Genomic DNA, 20332 nt, shown 5'->3' with positions numbered 1-20332 from the left:
ACAAATGCCTCTAAAACTTTATGGGGTATTTAACGCTACTTTTGATATTTATGGGAAAAGAAGGGGTTTTACCAAGTTTGCCCAAACTATTAGATGTCCACAGGAGCGCCAGTGAGTTCTGCTTTTCCTCTTCATCAAGCAAACCCTAGGAAACACAGGAAAACCGCCATTAACTTCTTGGAAAGCCGCTTGTGGTGATCTGGGCAGCTAGATCCAACATCAAAACCGCCTTTGAAAACCGGGAGGATGAGTGAATCAGATGAAGCAGCTCGTCGAATGCATGCGGTGAATGAGCATAGAAAAAAACTTCTTCAGCATAAGGAGTTGGAGTCCAGAGTACGAGGAGGTAACTTTTTTTTTGAGATTTATTCTGTTTTTATTGAAATTATCAATCAATACCCGAAATTGAATGATTTACTTTTCTTTTTTGATCGTTTTGTTTGATTTCGATTTTAGTAAGAAGAGTGTGTTTTTCAGCTTGCTTTATTCGACGATTTTATGTTAGGAGATATTGGATTGAAGATTAGAGTTGTTAAAATTCCGTTATTCTATGTAGTTATCAATTTCTCATTTAGCAGCTTATCGTTTTTCATTTTATTTTAATGGGGTTTATGAAGCTAGGGTTCGGAGTAGAGTAATTGAGTTTCCCTGACGTGAAAATATTTTAGTTGGTTGTTGCAGATTGTAATATTGAATGGAGCATTTTAGTTTAGCATGTTGAAAGTGAGAATTGTACAACTACAGCATTTTCTTGTGATAAAATGTTCACAATTGTATAATTGTAGGATTTTTGTGCAAGTTAGGCGGTTAATGAATTTAGAGATGCAAATTTTGTCTACTAGGTTATGTTGATGATCTTTAACTTTCCAGCTGAATGGGGGCATTGATGGAGTATCTCAAGGGTTGAACTTACAGGGTTTCATTCTTGCCTTTTCAGGGTTTACTGATTGTATTTTGAACCTTACTGGACACCAAACCAGTGATACTCGCATTCTGCTCGGAACATCAACTTTTCTATTTAAGTGATAGATGTTGGTTTATTGAATTCCTCATGTCACTAATTTAAACTGATTTATACATTATATTACCGATTTGTCTGCTGCTATATGCAATATATAAGACAAGTGTGTGTTGATTTACACATATATGAGACAAGTGGGCTATGCGGTCTTGACTACTCCAAAGTCTGAATAACCAGTTTATGAGGATAAGATTCGTGTCTAGTTCTCTCATCCTTTCCAATTAGGAAACCTCACTGAACTAATCAATGGCTCCAATTATATTGGTTTAATGAAATGGGGACGTGTAATCTCTCTAAACTCTATGGGACATTCTCCTCGCTAAATAAATCTTTCTCTCCTTGAAGGATCTCATTTATCGTCTACACCAGTAGCAAATTGCAAAATAACAAGTTATTTCTGTTGTGAATGATCGTTAGAACAGATACTGTCACAACAAAAAGGAAATACTTTTATTTATCTCTTACTATACAAAATGGAAGTACTTTTGTTGAAATTGATTATAAAATCCTATATGGAAAATACAATAAAATATGAAAATTTAAATTGGATATAAAAAAGCTATAGGAAACAATGAATTAAATAGAAAAAGTAATAAAAATGATATAACATCTTTTAATTGAAACTAAATATAAAAATTTCCCTATTTGTTAGAGCAGTAAGCAATGCACTTCCCATTAACTTGCATGCTACAATAAGATATATATCTCAAAATGTAATATAATACTCGTAAAGAAAGCTTCACTAAACGTGGAAGGCCCATAAGTTTGATGTCAATTTCTAATACTTCAAGGGACTCCATAATAAATTACTTAAAATATGATAGAAATCTAACAAAATCCAACAAACATCTATCTTTTTCATTTTAAGGACACTTATGTGTAGATCTAAAAATGTTAAAGTCCCTCGTTCCTTAGAAAAGCATGGCTCTACTGAATAAACTCTTTCTAAGAATGCTTGGGTACTTTGAAAGTAGTTAGGGCGCTGACTTGTGAGTACTCTGCTCTCTTTTTTTTTTAATTGGTAATTATATGTCATTAAACAAAATTGATATAAAAGTATTTCTCGAACTCATTTACAGAAATCTAGCCTATTACTGTAGACTCTAATCAAGTAATATTGGAAAACGAAAAGAAATTTACTACTAACTCTTGTTTGGTCATGCCTTCCCGAGCATATGCATCTTATCAATTTTATATGCATTTTCTCTACTCTTAGGGTTTTGTGAATTTGGGAGCATTTGAGGAAGGATATCGGCATTTATAGGGTTTTCTCATGGTTTTATGAATTGAAAAATCTAATGCTTGGTAGTGAATTGGAGCTTTTTACTTAAATTTAGTCTCTTGTAACTCGGAATCTGGTTGTTTGGGTCATTTTGATGCTTGTGATTTATGAAATTTGTTAAAAAAAACTTGATATATAGGGTTTTCTTTAGGTATTGTGCATCACGTAGTCAAATTGAGAGTTCTTGCCAAGAGGTTATTACTTATTATTTTCCGTAGTCAGGGAAGGAATGATGGTTTTTAAGGGGTTTTTTTGTTTGGGAAGGAATTGAATGAGGTTAATTTTGGGGGATCTTGAGGTTTTTGTGATTACAGGGATGCATTTGCTGAGGGGTTTAGGCTTTTTGAGGTTTTTGTGCACTTATTATACGGGGAAGGTTGTCAATGCAAGACCATGTGGTTGTCGTGGCTTTCTTTATCTGTTTTAAATAGATTTATGATAAGTGTTGGGTGGCAAATTTTTTATTATAGGGTTTGCTTGAGGGTTTTAGAAATTAAATAGAGCAGTAGATAAAAGACCTCTAAATTTCTATTTATTTTATTGAGGGTTCCTAAAACTGATGGATTTTGTAATCTATATGATATTAGGGGTTCTCTTGTGGGCTTTTACGAAGTGAGGAAGTGAGAAATCATGGATGTTTTTTAAAGCATCAATTTTTGTATCTTTGTTGACACCTCATGTACTGTAAGTTCACGAGAACAGTTTTGACTTTCTTGTCATGTATTCCACACAATGGGTGATGCTGAAGATGCCTGCTACCATCCTCCAAGATAGTTCTTTGTGTCTCTTCCATACTCCATAAGTTGTGTCCGCTTGCAAATTCTTGATGGATCTGAAGGAAGTGGAGTAATAGGAACTTTAGAGAGCTCACTGTGTGCCATGTGGAGGTCAAAGAAGGTTGGTGACTCTTTTCATCTCACTTGAAGTTGCAAGGAGAGAGTTGGGCTCTTGGGGGTTATAAGGATGGAGGATTATGATTTTGGATGGATGATGGTTGTACTCAGTTGGCCATGTTTTGAGGACATTGGATGCAATTTCAAGCCATGGATGGCATCTATGAAGTTGAGTTTGACGGCAACTGCTTTTCTATCACAGTTTGTCAAGAGTGGAAAATCTCTTTAATGACATAAAAAATTGTACTTTATACGTGGAGGACTAATGTACTTTGGAAGTGGAAGACTATTTTCTTAGTCCTTTGCTGGTCAAGTGGACGTTTATGTCTTTACTAAGATGTAGGCGAGAGCTTCTTGCCTGAGGCTACTAAGACTTAGGTGAGACTTTCGACTGAGGCTAATGCCTAAGGGTTCTCGCTGCTGAGTTAGCACTTTATTTCTCTTGATAATGAAGAAATGTTCTCACACACTTTCTGGGCATTATTAGCTGGAAGCCGTTCACTTTGTTATCAGATGTGTCTGGCATGAACCTCTGGTCCCTTTGAGAAGTACAGATGTACTAGAGGGAAATTTTTAAGATAAACAAGCTTTTGCTTGTGTTCTTTCATCTCGTGCGGAGAGGTTAGGAAGACTGTTGGCTCTCGGCCTATTGATGGGTGTTTTAAGCAGGGCTGAGGTTTGGGGATCTCAGCCACACTTCTCATGAACATTTATTTATTTTGATAGGCAGAGTAATCATGAATAAAAATATTTATATTTTCCTTAATTATATCTGTGATCTTGCTCAATATTTTTCTCCAGGGAGCCTGGTGGGAAATGTGGCCTTCTGATTGTTTGATTTTGAGTCTACCCTTTCATGCTACTTATTTTAACTCCAGAATTCGAGGCATCCAGTTCCTAGTCTGGTTTTTATTCTATAAAAAGTAGTTCACCAGTGGTCACTGAACACGACCTTCTATTGCATGAAGTTGTGAACCTATCTTTTGGCAAAACTTACCTGGTGATTTGCTCTTACTCTGCCCACTGGCCATTACCTAGTGTCTGTATAAGAGGCTACATGCATATTGGAGGGTGAATGGGTATGGAGAATCTTTTGTTGTTCTTTTAGTGCATCGTCTTTTAGCGAGTTATACTTTTGTTTCTAAGTAAAATGTGTTTGCATTGAAAATGTTTCAGTAAGAGAGAACCTGAAAGCTGCAAAGAAGGAGTTTGCCAAAACAGAAGATGATTTGAAGTCTCTTCAGAGTGTGGGACAGATTATTGGAGAAGTTCTTAGACCTCTTGACAATGAGCGTTGTAAGTTTTATGTACCTTTGTCTTTCCCTTCTTCTCTGTGACCTAGTTTGATCAGGTTATTATCAAGTCCCTCTTATTTCTTTTCAAATTTTATGAATCTGGTTTAGTAATGCAATTTGGTTAATTTGGATAGTGTGCCTATGAGATGTTTGTTACCATTTTCAAAACATGGTGCTCAAAGTGATTTGCTTCATTTAGTAACTTTTCTATCAAAATAGAACTGATGTACAATCACAGTTAACCTCTAATATTATTGTGATGCCACATGTACCTTGAAAAAAAGCATTAAGAAGGAAAGAAACAAATCAAGCAGTAGACAACAGAGGGTGTCTGAGCATTTGGTACTTTATGGCCTAATTTTAATTTTGTGTCTGAGATTTACCATTTGTATGTTTTTTCTGAGGAGTATAAGTTCATCTTCAAAAACAGGAAATAAAAAAGAAAAAGTGAAGTACAAAAAAATAAGAAGAAGAAGATTTTGATACTGATAAGAACCCTACTCGCTTCCTTATTCCCTCTCTGTCAGATCCCACTGAGAGCAGTTTCAGTGATTAGATGGGGTTTGAGCATGTGCATTTGCCCACATGCGCATACAGAATTAAATACTGATATAATTGATGGCCTGTGAATCTTGTGTTTATCTGTGAGGACACATACAAAGACTGAGGGATGGAAGGAAGCTTTTCTTATTCTATCACTGTTGTATAATACTGTATGCTTAGAAAACTAGAATTCTACATCTCTAATGTTACGCTTATTATTAGTGATTGTGAAAGCTAGTAGTGGTCCGAGGTATGTTGTGGGTTGCCGGAGCAAAGTTGATAAGGAAAAGTTAACTGCGGGGACTCGAGTTGTTCTTGATATGACAACTCTTACAATTATGCGGGCTCTTCCACGTGAGGTGATTGTCCTGTCTTTGTTATCATTTTCCTTTCTTCTTTTAATTGTCCTTTTGGGATGCTTTCTCTTTGTTCATTTCAAGACATAAACCAGCATGTGGTACATTTACTTCATTATGAAAGAATTTCAATTTGCTCATACTAAGCAATAAAGAGTGCTGGTGAAGCTGATGATCAAACTGCAATAATTGAATTTCAGGTGGACCCAGTGGTGTATAACATGCTCCATGAGGACCCTGGGAATATTAGCTACTCTGCAGTGGGTGGATTGTCTGATCAAATCCGGGAGCTTAGAGAGTCTATCGAGCTTCCTCTAATGAACCCTGAACTCTTTATCAGAGTGGGGATTAAACCCCCAAAGGTAATTGAGAACTTAAGGCCCTATTTGATATTCATCATGAAAAAAGTCTTTCTTGAAATTTCAAGAAAAAAAATCTGAAAGAGAAATACTCCCAACCCTTGTTGAAATTGACATGAATTTCCCACCAATTGCAAGCTTACATAACTTGAGCCTGCTAGATCACTCAGTTGAAAAGAATTGCACTGGTCAACATGTGGGTGGGAAGGGTACTTCCAACCAATGTTCAAAAATTCGGCCTCCCAGCTACCTAAGCGGCACTCCTAGGCGCCAATTTACACGGGGCACCTGGGTGGCCTGCGTCTGGGCAGCCGCCTAGGTGCTACAGTCCTTGAGGCAGGTTGCTGAGGTCGGAAAAATGCCTTCAGCTAGGGTCAAAATTATTCATTCCCCCCCCCTAAAAAGGGGGGAAAAGAGTTTTGGGGGACATTCTAAACCATAGTTGTTGGAAATGCCGGGGAACCCGAATTGTTTCAGGAACCGAAATTGTGCTTGCCCAGAAGTTTCCCATTGTAGGAATCGTTGTCCGTACAATAGGAATCGCTGGGAACGAGATTCCCATCCCCCTGGGTTTGACACTCCAAGTGTCAAGTTTCATGAATATGCGGAATTGAGTTTCCGTCATCTATGGAATCGAGTTTTTGACATATGCGGAATCAAGTTTCCGACATATGCGGAATCAAGTTTCCATCATTTATGGAATCGTGATTCTAACATATTTGGATTCGAGTTTCCATCATCTATGGAGTTATGTTTCTAACATATTTGGAATTAAGTTTCTTAAGTATATGGATAAGTGATCCATGCTGGTTTGAGATCGAGAATTACAATAGCAGAATCGAGTTTCCGACATCACTTGATTCGAGTTTTTGACATATGTGGTACATAGATATGTTGCTGTGTAGAATCGTCAGTCCATGTGTGTTGCTTTATATGTTATTAAATGATTTGAATATCTTACAGGCATTTAAATTAGAGGCGAATAAATAAAATTAGCATTATTAATAACCACTTGACATTCGGTATTTCAATACTGAGCAATGTTGCGAGGCTATACATGGTGTAAGATCACATAAACAGTCTTTTCAGATAACATATGAGCAAGATTAAGAAACCAAGGTAGTTTACATCACCGCAAATATAAGAAACATTATCTTATGGCCATTTAAATAATTTCACATAACATATGAGCAAGATTAAGAAACCAAAGCAGTTTACATCACCGCAAATATAAGGAACATTATTCTATAGGCATTTAAATCAGGAAAAAAAAAAGTAAAAATAACATTACTAATAACCATTTTGCAAGCGGTAGTATAGTACTAAGCAATGTTGATAGGTGAGACGTGGTGCAAGTTCACTTAAGCAATTCACATAACTATGAGTAAGAAACGATAGCAGTTTACATTAACGCGAATATAAGAAACATAATAAAGATAACTAAAAAAGCAACACAATCTCATTAAATTCCTTCTAAATACATGCCTTATAAATAATAATACCCCCTTCTAGTATACATGCTGCCTAATGCTATCGTTTGGGACCTTAAAGCATGATATCCACTAGAAAATAAAACATTACTTTTGTGGTTATTATTTACAAGAAACCAATGTTTTAGACGGTGTAGATGATTCAAAACCTTGACGAAATGAGTTCCATTACTTGTAGAATCGTGTATCATTTAACATGGAATCAAAATTTAAACCTTGCTAGAAGCCAAATTCAATCTATTAGGGAGCATCTAACTACAATTAGGGGGTTCAAGTTTCTCTAAATCAGTTGGATCGAGATTCCGAAATTAAGGAATCGAGATTCTAAAACTAAGGAAACGAGTTTCCTTGGTTTCGAAAAATATTTTTAAAAGAAGTGTTGAATCAAGATTCCGAAATTAAGGAATCGAGTTTCCTTGGTTCTGAAAATAGCTTTCCACATTTGTGAGGAATCAAGATTCTGAAATTAAGGAATCGAGTTTCCTATATTGCAAAAAAAAAGGCTTCCACCTAGGTACGGAATTGAGATTCTGAAATAAAAGAATCGAGTTTCATTGGTTCAAAAAAAGGGTTTCCGTGGAGTTTCCTTAATGGAAACGTGGAAACGGGTTTCGGAACTGGAATCGTGGGGGCCGAGGAGAGATTCTGGTAACTATGTTCTACACCCCCAAAACGAAATATGTGCCATCTAGAGAGACAAAAACTCCCGAAAAACCTCTATTTTATGATTTATTGAAAATCGATAAATTTTTTATTTTTTCGATTTCTTCCCTAAACAAAGGCAATAGTTCGTGGGTGTTTTTGGAGCTTGTATTACTCGATTTTGAGGACTTATGGCTATCGAATAGACGAGGTTTGGGTTGACATCATTTTGATTTTGATTATTTTTAGAGCATTACCATTGTGATATTTGAATAAGGGTATTATGTTTTGAATCGTTTGATATTTCTTTTTTAGTCTTTTTTTTCTTTTATGATATATTTACATTTTTGAAGTTGAAAGATAAATTTTTTTGTAATTAATTGATTATTAACTCATTTGGATGATGAATTGGTCCTATATCGAATTATTTTAAGAATAATTGGTTCTTATTTTGTAGAATGTGTGATGTTTTGATATTCTATTAGTTTTTTTAACGTTTTTGATATTTTTACATATTTGTAGATGGAACATTTACTGATTTGAACTTATATTTTGTGAATAGTCATAAACTTTGGATGAAATTGATATTTTGTGAATATTTGATATCCAAAACCAGATCTTATGGATATGAATTAATTAATAATAATTAAAATGTAATAGTCCACCTGTCTCCTGGGAGCCACCCTAGGTAGGCGGTGGCCCCCAAAACGCCTAGCAGGTGCCTACGCCTTTTTGAACACTGATCCCAACCCATCTTGAAATTGACATAAATGTCCCACCAATCACAAGCTTACATAACCAAGCCTGCAATATATCTCAATAGAAAGGAATTCCACTGTCAACATTTGGGTGGCGAGGGAGGGAGGGAGGGCTCTCTCTCTCTCTCTCTCTCTCTCTCTTCCCCCTCCTGCCCCAAAAAAAAATGCAGACATGCATTTGATATTATTAATCATCTCTTCTTAATTTCAGGGTGTTCTTCTTTACGGCCCCCCTGGAACCGGCAAAACACTTCTGGCTAGGGCTATTGCCAGCAACATTGATGCAAATTTCCTGAAGGTGTGATTTCTTACTTGGAGAAGACACTTTTTTTTTTAGCTCCAGTTGAGCTCAGAGAATGCCTGATACTGTTTATATTTGTCTGTTATGTACCTTTGATGAATCAGATATTTTGCAGGTTGTTTCAAGTGCCATTATTGACAAATACATCGGTGAAAGTGCTCGGTTGATACGTGAGATGTTTGGGTATGCGCGTGATCATCAAGTAAGATCTCAATGCTTGTTATTTTTTTTCTGCTCTTGAAATTTCCCTGTATCGATTGTCAGAAAGCAGCAACACGTCAGAACCTAAAAAGTCAGAATGTAAATTTTGGATTATATTTCAAAACTGAAAAGAACATCTAAATCATTTTTTTTTTTCTGGTTTATAGTTTGACTGAATTTCTCAGTTCATATATTTTGTTCTAATGTACATTTCTTCCTGTGAAATTGATGTAGTGCTGCTCATCAATTTGCCAAGCATTTCATAGATTTTTTTTATTCTACCTTTGACCAATGTTATAGAAAGCGGGATGCGGCCCAATACGTGGCCAGGGGGCGGTTGGCTGCCTATCGCGATGCGGGCACCTCTTTAGGCACCCTACACATGCATATATGCATGTATGCAGTCCAAAGTCCAAACATGCAGATATACACATACATGTAAAGGAAAAGTTTATATAAGGTTGATCCATGCCTTCTGATGCAAGTGGACCCCTCTTGTCACAATCATTAAGATGCTTCTTTAGCATCTGATAAAATTGGACGGAGACTAAATCATTGAGTTTCTTTTTTGCTCAAGCCTGTTCGTTTTCTTTGTATGCACCTGTGAGAAATGCAAGAGATGGTTTTAGAGAACTTGAGTAGTGGTATAAATCTGTAATAGTCTCCTAATAAAGTTGTACAACAACATACTCGTATAAAAAAGTATGAGCTACATGAACTTATATTCTTGTAATTTGTATATGCTACATGGACTTATATTCTTGTAGTTTATATACATACAATCAATGGATCATAATTTTAATTTACAACATATAAAATATTAACTTCGTAATACATTGATAATAATGTGAAATATTATGCTCTATGCAAAATGCAAATTACTAATGTACTATCTTGAATGAACTTCAATGCACAACTAGATGAGTTAGGGGTCTAGTTCAATATCTGGCTGGCCATTTTCTAAGTTACTAAGTTGGGAGCACTACTCCCATGTTTGGCTCCATTGTTGGCTTGCAATTACATTAGAACATTGTTTAGAATTTTAAAATTGTAAGTCAAAGTTTGTAATTTATAAGGTGTAACTAATAAGAAATCAAGTGTACAATAACTATAACATCACTTGAGACTATGCAAGTTGAAATTTAAAAAACAATATTATTCAAATTAGATTGATCACATGGATTGGATTTTGGTCCTCTTATCTCACCACGATTTACTTTCCAAATGATTTTAATGTAAAATGTATATAAACTCAAATCTTCAGCAAGTATCTTATCTTGGGTATACTTAGTAGGAATCCGCCTCTCAAGGTTTTCATTAAAGCCATCCGTAATTGCATGCTTCCACTCAATATCCTCATCTGCATATGAGAATTATGGGTTTAACACATACACACACACATATATATGTATGCATGCATGCATGTGTATGTGTGTGTGCATGCGTGCGTGCTCATGTAACGTTGTATGTAACTATGTATGCATGCATGAAGAGTAGTAAGATCACGCCTATGATGCTCCTAGATTAGGGACTTGTTGGTACTGATGATCCCTTGATCCCGCACTTGCTTCCGCTTCCAATGATTATGGTTGGGTTTTCCTTCTTATACTTGTGTTCAAATGTTACTTTTTTTTTTTTTCTGTTCTCTATTGCTGCCTCAGGGTCCAGGGAGAAAGGACAAACATTGGTCCCTTCTTAAGCCAATTCCTCTCTTGGAATTTCGAGAGGAATCCACTTCTTTCTCCCCTTCATTTTTATCTTCTTCGTTATCACCAAATGTATTCACTCCAGGCTTCTACTCTGCTATGCTTCCCTCCCTTGCCACCTTTACATTTTAAATGACATCCAAATATTCAGGCATCTCCTTCTTAATATCCTCTGGGACTTCCTTAATGAGGCAGCATCCCCCCTTCTACTGGCAAGGTGTTTTGAAAATATATTGAGCCGCTGTTTATTTCTTGGTTACACCGAATTTTCTTTGACCATTTTTGTTTTGGTGGCATCCATATTTGCGATCTGGATTCATATTCATACCAGAACTCAAAGAAGACATTTGAAAGAATCAAAGTCTCAAATATTTGACTAAACTTGGTTGCCCGATCTTCGATCCTCGATGTTTTAGATGAATTTCAAGCTCAAAGTCACCCACAATCCTCTTATAACTTCTCATGATAGTTCATAATGAATCTTATCCCAAAACAATAGATTTGAGAAGACTACTCAAGCTTCTTGAATTTTTCGATCTCAAAAAACAAAAAAAAAAAAAGGAAGAAAAATTACTAATTTTTTGGTGTTTCCAATCTCAAAAGGCCCCTCTTTTTTTGTTGGGTTGGGGTGTTTTAGAATACCTTGAACATCAAAGTGGCCACCTAGGAGGCCCCCTTCGGCCAAGGCAGGGAACTTAGGCGCAAGCCTCTCTCCATGAAGTGCGGCGTGGGCTTCTTTTTGCATCATATCCTGTAACATATATTTTTTATGCGAATTAAAATGTTAGTGTTTGGTTTTTGAGAGTGGATCATGTGTTGGTAGATGTATGGACTGACTTGCAGTTCCTGTCATTCCAACAAGTTGAAAATGCATATTTTTTTTTTGGCCCTACTTGGCTGTCATGATGGTCATGTACCTGCAAATGAATGCGTCATCCTTGTGTATTTCTGTAAGAACATATGTAAGAACATAAAATGTTGATGTCATAGTCATTGTTATGCTTATATCCATCATTTTGTCAAAGTTGAAATAACAAAAGCAAATACCTTTTTGTTAGTTGTTGGGCAGAGTGAGGGAGAGGGAGAGAGAGAGGTTTGAAAATGAAGAATTCTCTAATTGTGTGTGTCAGTGTGTGTAATTGTGTGTATCTGATAGATCCTTTAAAAAACCAGGACTGCTCTACATGTCATCTTCTATTTGCATACTCTCTGTGGCTTATGAGCAACAGTCTTCTAAGGGTTTGTTTCTGCCTTTCAGCCTTGCATCATCTTCATGGATGAAATTGATGCCATTGGTGGACGTCGTTTCAGTGAGGGCACAAGTGCAGACCGTGAGATACAAAGAACATTGATGGAGTTACTCAATCAGCTCGATGGCTTTGATCAACTTGGAAAGGTAGATTTCATTACAATTGGCGCAAGGTACTAATATAAGTCATTCGTACATCTAGTTGTCAAAAAATTATTTCCTTGAAGGGAAAACAATAAATGAATCATTGCAAAGGAAAAAAAAAGAAGCACCAAAAGGTTCTATCAAAATATAAAAAATTTGAAAAGAAAATGAAAACCAAAATCTAGGAATTCAGTTTAGTTTTTACCTTCTGTTTCCTTTCTGTTTCACTTGGTATTTCATTTTGGTTGTCTATAATTCATGCAAACTGGACATACCCATCCCCTACTTGTTATTAGTTACCCACCAATTAGTCCCTTTTCATTTGCTTGAACACTAAATTGTGTTTTTTTGGGGGAAATTTTTGACAATATATTACCATATTAATAGTTACAAAGACCTCACAAGGCTGTCCACATGTATGGTGCTCAACAAACCAAAATAAATTATACATAAATTATACATATAATTATACATAAATTATACATAAATTTGGAATTCGGAATTCGGAATTCGGAGTGCAGGCTTCCCACATATATGCAAACTGAATTCGGAATCTTATATACATAAATTGTTTGTGTATTTCTTGATATTTGGCATTAGATTGTCATTTCTCACGGATGACAATCGCAACATAAACATGGGAATGAGCTTGCTCACAGCTTTTGCAATGTTCAGGTCAGGTGGAGCCTCAAGTTAGGTTTTGAATTTCTATTTGAAATTGGCATAAACATCTTTTATTCAATAGAGATTAAATGTAGAAAATATAGGAAGTGCTACATTTTTTTATTATTATTGAAAAAAATTAAGGTAATCCAGATAATATGAGAGGTCATCTTTATCAAACATCTGCAAAAAACTTTACGTAGGACTCTACTATGTAAAATTGAATATTTTGCACCCTTATTTTGTATTAGAGAAACAATCTTTTCATATTACCAGCATAATTAAAAATTCAAAAATTAAGAGTCATTTCTTACTTGAAAATAAATTTTTTTAAGAAAAGCCAGGGCTTAAAATATCTTAATTGAATATATTAAAAGGAAACCTTCTTTGTTAGGACCTTTATGAGGAAACATTTGTATGGGGAGAGAAATATATGCAAAGAACGCATATTATTAGGAATCTAATGGATAAGGAGAGATTCCTACATATAAGGAAAGAGAGATGATGTACAAAGTTGTTTTTAAATCAAATACAAGAGAGATGATATTTGTGTGATGATGACACAGGGATTAAATCCGTGTGAGATTAGTATATGTACTAAAGATTAAAGCATATATATCTTTGTGCTTGATTTTGGCAGCTTTCTGGATGCTTGACATTTTTTTTGGGGTTTTTCCTGTATAAATAATTTATGACTCTATTAAATGACTAGCTCATGTTGTTCTTACTTAAAAAGTATTAAGAAATATCATTGCTTAGTTTGATCATTATAAAGGAGGAAAGATGATTGCTGATTTTGATTATGATGATTATGGGACAAGGTTAAAATGATCATGGCTACAAATCGACCTGATGTTCTGGATCCTGCCCTTCTTCGTCCTGGGCGACTGGATAGGAAGATAGAAATCCCATTACCAAATGAACAGGCTAGAATGGAGATCCTTAAGATCCATTCAGCTGGAATAGCTAAACATGGGGAGATTGACTATGAAGCTGTCGTGAAACTTGCAGAGGTGAGTCCCTTCTTTGGATAATGAACTGTTGTTATAAGTCAGTTATTTCTGACGTTCTAACTAATATAAAAAGGAAAAAATTAGGTGCATTAGCTGATACACCTATTCAAAAGCAGTCTCCTTCAAAATCAATCTTAGAAATGGTTTTTGGACCTAATAATCTTGAACAGTGTTCAAAAAGGCGGGACGCAGCCAGGGGTCCTGACTGCCTCAATGGCTCAGTGGCCACCTAGGCGGCCCTAAGGTCTCAGGGGTTGGAGGGGGTGGAGGAGGGGTGGGGGGCGAGGCCCAGCATGAAACACTTCGCGGTCATCTGTTTCTCTTATCTTATATGTTAAGAGTGATAGAGAGAGAAAGCATATGCATCTGTGTGTGTAGGGGAAAGAGGCTCCATTGAACACTTTGGGGGCATTTCTTCTCTGTATGTGGGGGGCGAGAGAGAGAGAGAGAGAGAGAGAATGGCCTTGTGGATCCATGTGTGTGTATGAAAGAGGCTTCGCATCAAACATTTGGTGGTTGTCTTTGTTTATTGCTTCCTATATGTGGGGAGAGTACATGGGCCTGTGGCAAGGAAGAGAAGGGCCTTGACCGGTTTTATGGTGTCAATGGGAACCCACCTTGGTCGCTCAGGCTTCCACCATGAGCCTGCCTAGGTGGACGCCTAGGAACATGTCTGTCCATGGCGCACACCTAGGCCAATATTAGGTATTTTTTTCCTTGTCACCTTGGTGACTGGAGTTTTGAACCTGGATCTTGACCACCACGATAGTGAATTTGAAAAGGAAAACTAGATTTTGAGCCTCAAATAATAGACTATTTTAAGCTTGTTTTTGAACTATTCATCCCCATCCATTTTAATTATTCTTTATCAGATTTGTGCTATTTTTTGAGCTGCAAAATCATGAATCTATAGTGGAAATGGTCCTAGAGGGGCTTAAGAGCCCTTTCAAATCGTAAATCCATTTCTAAGATGGATTTTTGGGAGGAGCCACAATGTATAGGACCTCATTTGAACTTTTCCTAAAAGAATAAGGTTGGTAGTCTCAGCCATATTTTACTTCCCCCCACCCTCCAAAAAAGAACACATGGTGGCAGACTAGTCGGTGGTTAATTTTGTGATTCTCACGCTTGCTGTGAGTGGAAATTGCAAGACATGGGTGAGGAAAACAATTCCTTAGGATTTTAAGTGTTAGTTCTCTGTGACAGTAAACAAACAGAAAAAAGAAACTGCAGGGAGTAGTTTATCAGAACATCTGCATCTCTAATGATAAATCATGAAATAAAATTTTAAAGTGCAACTTTTATATTTTGTTATTTCTCATGTTAAACTGCTGAAACTAACGGCAAAAAGTGTTTTATGTTCTTATGAGAATTTTGTCCAGGGGTTCAATGGGGCGGATCTTCGGAATGTGTGCACAGAAGCAGGGATGTCAGCAATTAGGGCAGAACGTGATTATGTGATTCATGAGGACTTCATGAAGGTAAATTCTGAGGATATTGACTTCTAATATACAGTAGCCTAAAATCCAGAAAAATGAAATGAACGAAGCCAGTCTCTCTCTCTCATATGGGAAATTTAATCAAAATTTGACATTTTTCCTTTTTTTAACCATTCCAACTTGTGTTCATGCGTATTTGAAATTAAATCATTGAATAGTTGATCTCTTATATGTATTCTGATAAATTTCCCATATATATATATAGAGTAATGATCGTATGGGTCCCTCCTCCATCCATGTGTGTAGGACTTCAAAGGATCACCATTAAAGTTGGTACAGATCTATAAAAAGGTTATCATTTAATGGTACAGATCTATAAAAAAGTTATCATATGGGTGTGTGATATGACTTTTCTAGATATCCATATCAACTTTAATGGTGATCTTTTGGGAGTCCTACACACATGGGTAGGAGAGGGTGTTATAGGATCATTTTTCTCATATATATATATATATATATATATATATATATATATATATATATGGAAGTTGCTACAAGACGCTTATAGGTGAAAATGAACAGTGATTTCGTCTACTTTCATCACCGTTCAAAGTTCATCGTACGGTCACGATTGTTCGGTAGTGTTTTATTTTTCATTTTTTTTTCTACAAATCGGAATGATCTGAAATTTAGATCGTGTTCATAAAAAATAGGCGAATTTATAAAAAATGTCAAAAAAATATTTTACATAAAAAAATTGACTAAAATATTTTTAAAAATTTTTGGGGGTATTTTGGTCAATTATTTTTTAAATATTTTTATTAGGTGCGTTTCACCAAGATGTATACATGCTTCAAATTTCAGATCATTCTGATTTGTAGAAAAAAAAAATGAAAAATAAAACACTATCAAACAATTGTGACCATGCGATGAACTTTGGACGGTGATGAAGATAAACGAAATCACTGTTCATTTTCTCCAATAGGTGTTGGGAAGATTTTTCATATATATATATATATATATAAGAAAGATAGAGAGATGAAAGTGTTCGATTTTAAAAAGTGCAGCAATTGATCCATCGCTAATTTTTTGTTCATAGGCTGTTCGGAAACTAAATGATGCCAAGAAACTTGAATCTAGTGCTCATTACAGTGCTGATTTCGGAAAAGAGTAAAGCTTGGAAATTCAAGGCAAAGAGCAATTTTATCATATGACTTGGCGTACAATGCTCGAGCATCTAAGTGGACACAGAAAGCTCTGGGTACAAGATATCCATATGCATTGTTTTGCTTGTGGCCTCTCGATTTGCCTTCTGATGTGCTTCCCCGCTTTCAATATCTCGGATGTCCTAGGAATTGTAATCTTTGTAAGAATGATGATTTTTTTGGCTGCCATCTGCCCTTCTCTCTCTCTCTTTCTCTCTTTCGTACATGCTTAGTCTCTCTTTTTTGCGTTGAGCACGAGTAAGGTGTACGTAAAAAACCCACTAAAGGTCATTTTTATATTGGAAAACTTTCAAATCGATCATCTCGACCTTGCGATTCATAGACATTATCTAGTTCTTTAAATAGTGCATATCTGATGCAATATTTGGATCATTTATTTTCAAGATTTTTAGGCATTTGTCCACTTGATTGTCACCATTTTTGAAATTTTAAATTTCAAAATTGAGAACAATAGATTTTCTTATCTTTGCGGCACCAAAATGTATTCCCAGCATAGTTCTGTGTTGCACTTTATTTTCAATAGTATAACGTTGATACTTTTTACAAACCTCACCCTATTGAAATTGTTTGTACAATCTCAGTCTACTTCCACTCGGCCTTATTTATTTAAATTGTGTACTTTAATGTGTGCCAAAACTACCAAATCATGCTTTACATATGACTTGGAGTCATCTTCTCGAGTCTCAAGCTTCCTCAATTTGCTTGCGATCAAGTTCAAGTGCACGACAGTAGTGCATTGCAGTGATCAGCTGTTACTCGGGAAATAAAAAATATTGGAATCATGTTAGGGAGCTCGTGAGGAAGTATTTGAAAAACGAGTTAGTACTTCGCAAAGAAAGAATTGCTTCTTGTGCACATCTTCAATGGATTTATCGAAAACAATTGAGTTAGCTGATCTCCCTATCTTGGTTGCCATCGATACTTTCTAACAAGAGCACTGTGAATGCGCATCTCTAAACTTGAGCTTTTTCTTCTCTCCTATAGAAGAGGTTGGCCTCCAAAGAATATCGGTACATGCCTTACTGAGTGGCTTCCAAAAGAGTACTTTTTGATCTCCCTATCTTCTTGGCGTCGTTGGAAGATGAGCCGGGGTGCAATGGTTGGTGAGTTTCAAGTTATGTAAAAAATTACATATTATTAATTGATATATTCCATATATTACATTAGATAGATATCATGTGCTGGGAGTGGAATACAATTTACTTTCAAGATGCCTTGATGGTGAAATGGTACTAAAGGGTGTGGAGGTTAGTCCTCTTTTAAGGCATGGAGAATGATCATTGAATGAGCAATTCAATAATAAAAAGATATTAGATCTAATCAATGTTGGCAAATTTTATACAAACCATTTGGTGAAACTCACGATCCAATTCTGAGCTATCAGAATTGGGGTAGGTTTGGCAATGGATTGCAAAATCTTGGCAGTCTTCTCTATGTAATTAATTGAGACATTTTTGAAATGGTCTGCCTAGCACCCCCCCACAGATCCGCCCAACCTAAAAACCTAGGCCTTGGGTCACAAAATGTGGTCCAAGGACCAGGCGACCACAACTTGAGGGTAGGGCTGGCCCTACCAAGCCCTTTTTCCTTTTTATGTTTTTGTTACCTGCCTTGGCCTACCCCGGTTAGGGTTGGCCCAACCTACTCATGTCCAGGCTAAAAAACAATGGAGTAAGGAAACGTTTGGTGATATATTAAAAATTTTGGCATATATGTTGACAATTTAAGAAAATAAAGTGAGACTCGTGGATCATTTACCCTATTTGTAAGTTATATGGAAATACATATAATAAGACCATTTATCAGTGATATAAGGAGGTCACAACCATTATTGAAGGCTAGAAGTGAAATAAGGTAGTTGACGATGTGTTATTGACTCGGCATAAAGTCCAAAAATAAAATTTCTCAAAAATATATATATTTATATATCAATCTTTTAAAAAAAAAATGCTCCCATAGGAGTATTTTTTGTAAGAAAACAATAAATACCGAAGTGCTATTGGCCCATGCAGGTTTCAAACTTGTGTTCTTCGCGTTATTAGCCTGAAGCTCTAAGTAATGATAGGAAAGTGCCCGGGCCTGATTGGTTTAACTCTTGACGATTTGCAACATACATCTTAGGATTAATTCATACCAAGGGTAGGGCCCTCTCCCCACAAAAAAAATAAAATAAAAAAAGTAACGGTATAGTTCAGTTCGTCCAAATTTAAATGGCTAAAAATGGCAATGACATTCTTGTATAAAAAATAAGTAGTCTTAGCCGTGGAAATACACCAAAAGGTAAGCGAGCTGTGAGGGCTTGTGTGTAGAAAAATTATATAATATGGTTGGCAATATGGTTTATCACCGTCCAATTAACAGGTCGATGATGAAGAGAAATTAGGGATGTAAAATTCGTCAATTTGACTGTAGAGTGGGACCCGCTCCACTCGAAACACTACATTGTCGTGATGTTAACAGGATCGTATAGAAGATATTACGCACAGAAATCTATGGAATTTAATTTGTTCTGAAAACCCCTTTCAAACATGCTTTCATAGCTCAGTTGGTTAGAGCACCCGTTTAGTAAGCGGGAGGTCTTGAGTTCAAATCTCAATGAAAGCGGCATATGTACGAGGAAAATTTCTTTGGAAAGGGGAAAATTTTTGGGAATGGTTTACATGCTCCCTCCCTATATACGAGGAATTTTCTTTGGGAAGGGGAAAATTTTTGGGAATGGTTTACAGGCTCCCTCCCTATATACGAGGAAAATTTCTTTGGGAAGGGGAAAATTTTTGGGAATGGTTTACATGCTCCCTCCCTATATACAAGGAATTTTCTTTGGGAAGGGGAAATTTTTTGGGAATGGTTTACATGCTCCCTCCCTATATACGAGGAAATTTCTTTGGGAAGGGGAAAATTTTTGGGAATGGTTTGCATGTTCTGTACAGTATAGAAGATCTATCCTTCCCTACCATCCTTTGTACGAGGAAAATTTCTTTGGAAAGGGGAAAATTTTTGGGAATGGTTTACATGCTCCCTCCCTATATACGAGGAATTTTCTTTGGTAAGGGGAAAATTTTTGGGAATGGTTTACAGGCTCCCTCCCTATATACGAGGAAAATTTCTTTGGGAAGGGGAAAATTTTTGGGAATGGTTTACATGCTCCCTCCCTATATACGAGGAAATTTCTTTGGGACGGGGAAAATTTTTGGGAATGGTTTGCATGTTCCGTACAGTATAGAAGATCTATCCTTCCCTACCATCCTTTGTACGAGGAAAATTTCTTTGGGAAGGGGAAAATTTTTGGGAATGGTTTACATGCTCCCTCCCTATATACGAGGAAATTTCTTTGGGAAGGGGAAAATTTTTGGAAATGGTTTGCATGTTCCGTACAGTATAGAAGATCTATCCTTCCCTACCATCCTCCATCCAAATTTGATCTATAGGGGACCCTACCATCCTCCATCCAAATTTGATCTATAGGGGACTACTTGCTTTTTCTTTGGAAAAAACTTATGGAAAAGGTTTCTATGCTACCCAAATTTGATCTTTAGGGGACTATTGACTTTTTCTTTGGAAAAAATTTATGGGAAAGGTTTCTATGCTGCCCTTACAGCATAGAAATTCTATCCCCCTTACTATCCAGCTGTCCAAATTTGATCAAGGAAGCCACTCAGTGTTTGAAAAAATTTATGGGAAAGGTTTCTATGCTACCCTTACAGCATAGAAATTCTATCCTCCACTACCATTCAACTGTCCAAATTTGATC

General features: G+C 36.2%; 1 protein-coding gene and 1 non-coding gene across 2 annotated transcripts; both read left to right on the top strand.

Annotated features, from left to right (window-relative positions):
- Window positions 1-120: 120 nt before the first annotated feature.
- LOC18430632 (26S proteasome regulatory subunit S10B homolog B) lies at window positions 121-16749 on the top strand. Its single transcript, XM_006840781.4, has 10 exons — window positions 121-346; window positions 4373-4492; window positions 5257-5393; window positions 5591-5752; window positions 8851-8937; window positions 9056-9142; window positions 12106-12243; window positions 13725-13916; window positions 15299-15397; window positions 16455-16749. Exons 1-10 carry the CDS (start codon window positions 247-249, stop codon window positions 16527-16529), a joined length of 1197 nt encoding a protein of 398 aa, XP_006840844.1. The 5' UTR covers window positions 121-246; the 3' UTR covers window positions 16530-16749.
- Window positions 16750-19111: 2362 nt separating this feature from the next.
- On the top strand, window positions 19112-19185 carry TRNAT-AGU (transfer RNA threonine (anticodon AGU)). The gene has a single exon. It is a non-coding gene; the product is annotated as a tRNA-Thr (tRNA).
- The last annotated feature ends 1147 nt before the right edge of the window (window positions 19186-20332 follow it).

This window comes from Amborella trichopoda, chromosome 3 (genome assembly GCF_054954075.1).
Source record: "Amborella trichopoda isolate Santa Cruz 75 chromosome 3, AtrichopodaSantaCruz75HAP2 v2.0, whole genome shotgun sequence".
NCBI lineage: Eukaryota > Viridiplantae > Streptophyta > Magnoliopsida > Amborellales > Amborellaceae > Amborella > Amborella trichopoda.
The sequence above is the reverse complement of the archived record's forward strand: the minus strand, read 5'-3'. Positions and strand labels throughout refer to the sequence as shown.

Coding starts and splice junctions, on each gene's coding strand:
- LOC18430632 (XM_006840781.4), top strand. CDS start 247: ATGAGTGAATCAGATGAAGCAGCTCGTCGAATGCATGCGGTGAATGAG. Junction 5,394..5,590: donor TGCGGGCTCTTCCACGTGAG/GTGATTGTCCTG, acceptor ATTGAATTTCAG/GTGGACCCAGTGGTGTATAA. Junction 9,143..12,105: donor GGTATGCGCGTGATCATCAA/GTAAGATCTCAA, acceptor TCTGCCTTTCAG/CCTTGCATCATCTTCATGGA.